Raw genomic sequence first — 2263 nt, 5'->3', positions numbered from 1 at the left:
TTCCATCAGTGATATCGTTTGCCGCATATCATAGTATAGTATTGTGAATATACTTTGCTTAGTCCTGATTTTTGATCGTTGCAATGGGCTGTAAGTGATCATTTGAACTTTTTCATTTCTGTTATAGAATTTTATTTTTTAGTTAAATTTCTTGAATTTGTAAAGCCATTCTGTGGTGTCATCCCAGAAGTCTCGAAACCAGAACGAAAAGTGATTGATCTTGATTAGAATTTTTTTCTTTGCTAAATTTTCCATTTTATAGATTCAATTTCGGGAAAAAATGCTTTGGACAGCCATTACGTTGTTCATATTTTTGGTTTGTTGTCAAGTAAGTTTTTAAAATAGTGTTGTTTTTTTTTATTTAAATATTTTAATATTTTAAACAGATTCCTCTTTTTGGTATCATGTCCTCTGACAGCGCTGATCCATTTTACTGGATGCGAGTTATTATGGCTTCAAACAGAGGAACTTTGATGGAACTGGGAATCGGTCCAATTGTCACTTCTAGCTTGATAATGCAGCTGCTGGCCGGTGCGAAAATTATAGAAGTTGGCGACACACCGAAAGATCGAGCACTGTTTAATGGCGCACAGAAACGTAAGTAGAAGTGAATGACAATGAATTTTTAATTAATTTTTGAAATTTTTATCTTTTCAAGTTTTTGGCATGGTCATTACCATGGGTCAGGCAATTGTTTACGTGATGACTGGCTTGTACGGAGAACCTTCGAGTATTGGAGCTGGCATCTGCTTGTTGATTGTCGTTCAAGTGAATTTGACTTTTTCTTATCAATTACTGGCAGCGATTGGAAAGGCTTTATATTTTTTTAGCTAGTTGTTGCTGGTCTTATTGTACTTCTTCTGGACGAATTGCTTCAGAAAGGCTACGGACTTGGCTCTGGTATTTCACTGTTCATTGCTACAAACATCTGCGAAACAATAGTTTGGAAGGCGTTCAGCCCCGCTACAGTAAACACTGGCCGTGGAACGGAATTCGAAGGTGCCGTCATTGCTCTTTTCCATCTTCTCGCAACTAGAGGTGATAAAACTCGAGCTCTCCGTGAAGCATTCTATCGTCAAAATTTGCCCAACTTGATGAATCTTATGGCGACGTTGTTCATTTTTGCCGTAGTCATTTATTTTCAAGTAGGCTATATTTGAACAGTTTTTGTAGTCTTAGTTTTGTGTAAAGTCGATTATTGTTTTTTTTTCTTAGGGTTTCCGTGTTGATTTGCCGATCAAATCTGCTCGTTACAGAGGTCAATACAGTAGTTATCCGATAAAATTATTTTACACCAGCAATATACCTATTATATTGCAATCGGCTCTCGTTAGCAATTTGTACATGATTTCACAGATGCTGGCTTCAAAATTCAGTGGCAACTTTTTTATCAACTTGATAGGGCAGTGGTCGGTATGTTGATTTTTTGTTTATGTAAAATTTTTATCCGCATGCTTATGCTTTGTCTATTTTGACGTTTGTTTGCATAATGATTACGTCGATATCATTGTCGAATTGTTTTAATATTAGAAAACAGTAATATTTATTTGCCAACTTTAAGACGAATAATTATTCAAACACTTATTTATGTGTTGCAGTTGCGCGTGTCTTCTGATGATTTGGCCTTGACTTTTGTTTTTGAAAATGAATAGTAGTTCACAGTTATGCAACAATTAGATATTATAACACTTGACAACCCGGTTAAAGATGAATAGTTGATTTTAAGAAGTTCAATTTTATTTTTTTACGATTATAAATTCTGTTTGGCGGTTAACTGTTAATATAATATAATATAATATAATATAATATAATATAATGTATTTCTTCATACATCATCTTGTGAAATTAAGAGGAAGTTAATGCGCAGTAAAACTGCCTAGTCGATTTTATCATGATCAGAAAATTTATTTTCTGTTTCAGCGCATTTTGTTATTTATTTGCATTTGTGATATGATGTTATTTTTTTTCTTGTTGGCTAGGCACTGTTAAATAATACAATAATTTGTTCTTTTAGGATGCGTCAAGCGGATATAGATCTTATCCTATTGGAGGCTTGTGTTATTACCTGAGTCCTCCAGAAAATTTGAGCCATATTCTAGAAGATCCGATTCATTGTCTCGTTTATATAATTTTTATGCTGGGCAGTTGTGCATTCTTCAGCAAAACTTGGATCGATGTCAGCGGATCTAGTGTCAAGGACGTGGCAAAGCAGCTCAAAGAACAGCAGATGGTGATGCGGGGCCATCGTGAAAAATCTATGATT

General features: G+C 34.7%; 1 protein-coding gene across 1 annotated transcript; it reads left to right on the top strand.

Annotated features, from left to right (window-relative positions):
- Nucleotides 1–142: 142 nt before the first annotated feature.
- Tsp_07650 (protein transport protein SEC61 subunit alpha) lies at nt 143–2250 on the top strand (the record flags this gene model as incomplete). Its single annotated transcript, XM_003381061.1, has 10 exons — nt 143–210; nt 263–328; nt 387–597; nt 659–768; nt 831–1145; nt 1216–1413; nt 1599–1634; nt 1656–1700; nt 2015–2119; nt 2191–2250. Coding segments are annotated over 10 exons (1214 nt in total), but the record flags the coding sequence as incomplete, so codon positions are not given.
- Between the last annotated feature and the right edge of the window lie 13 nt (nt 2251–2263).

The sequence above is a fragment of the Trichinella spiralis genome (assembly GCF_000181795.1).
Source record: "Trichinella spiralis strain ISS 195 chromosome Unknown Scfld2, whole genome shotgun sequence".
Classification (NCBI taxonomy): domain Eukaryota; kingdom Metazoa; phylum Nematoda; class Enoplea; order Trichinellida; family Trichinellidae; genus Trichinella; species Trichinella spiralis.
This window is presented reverse-complemented; position numbering and strand designations above follow the sequence as displayed.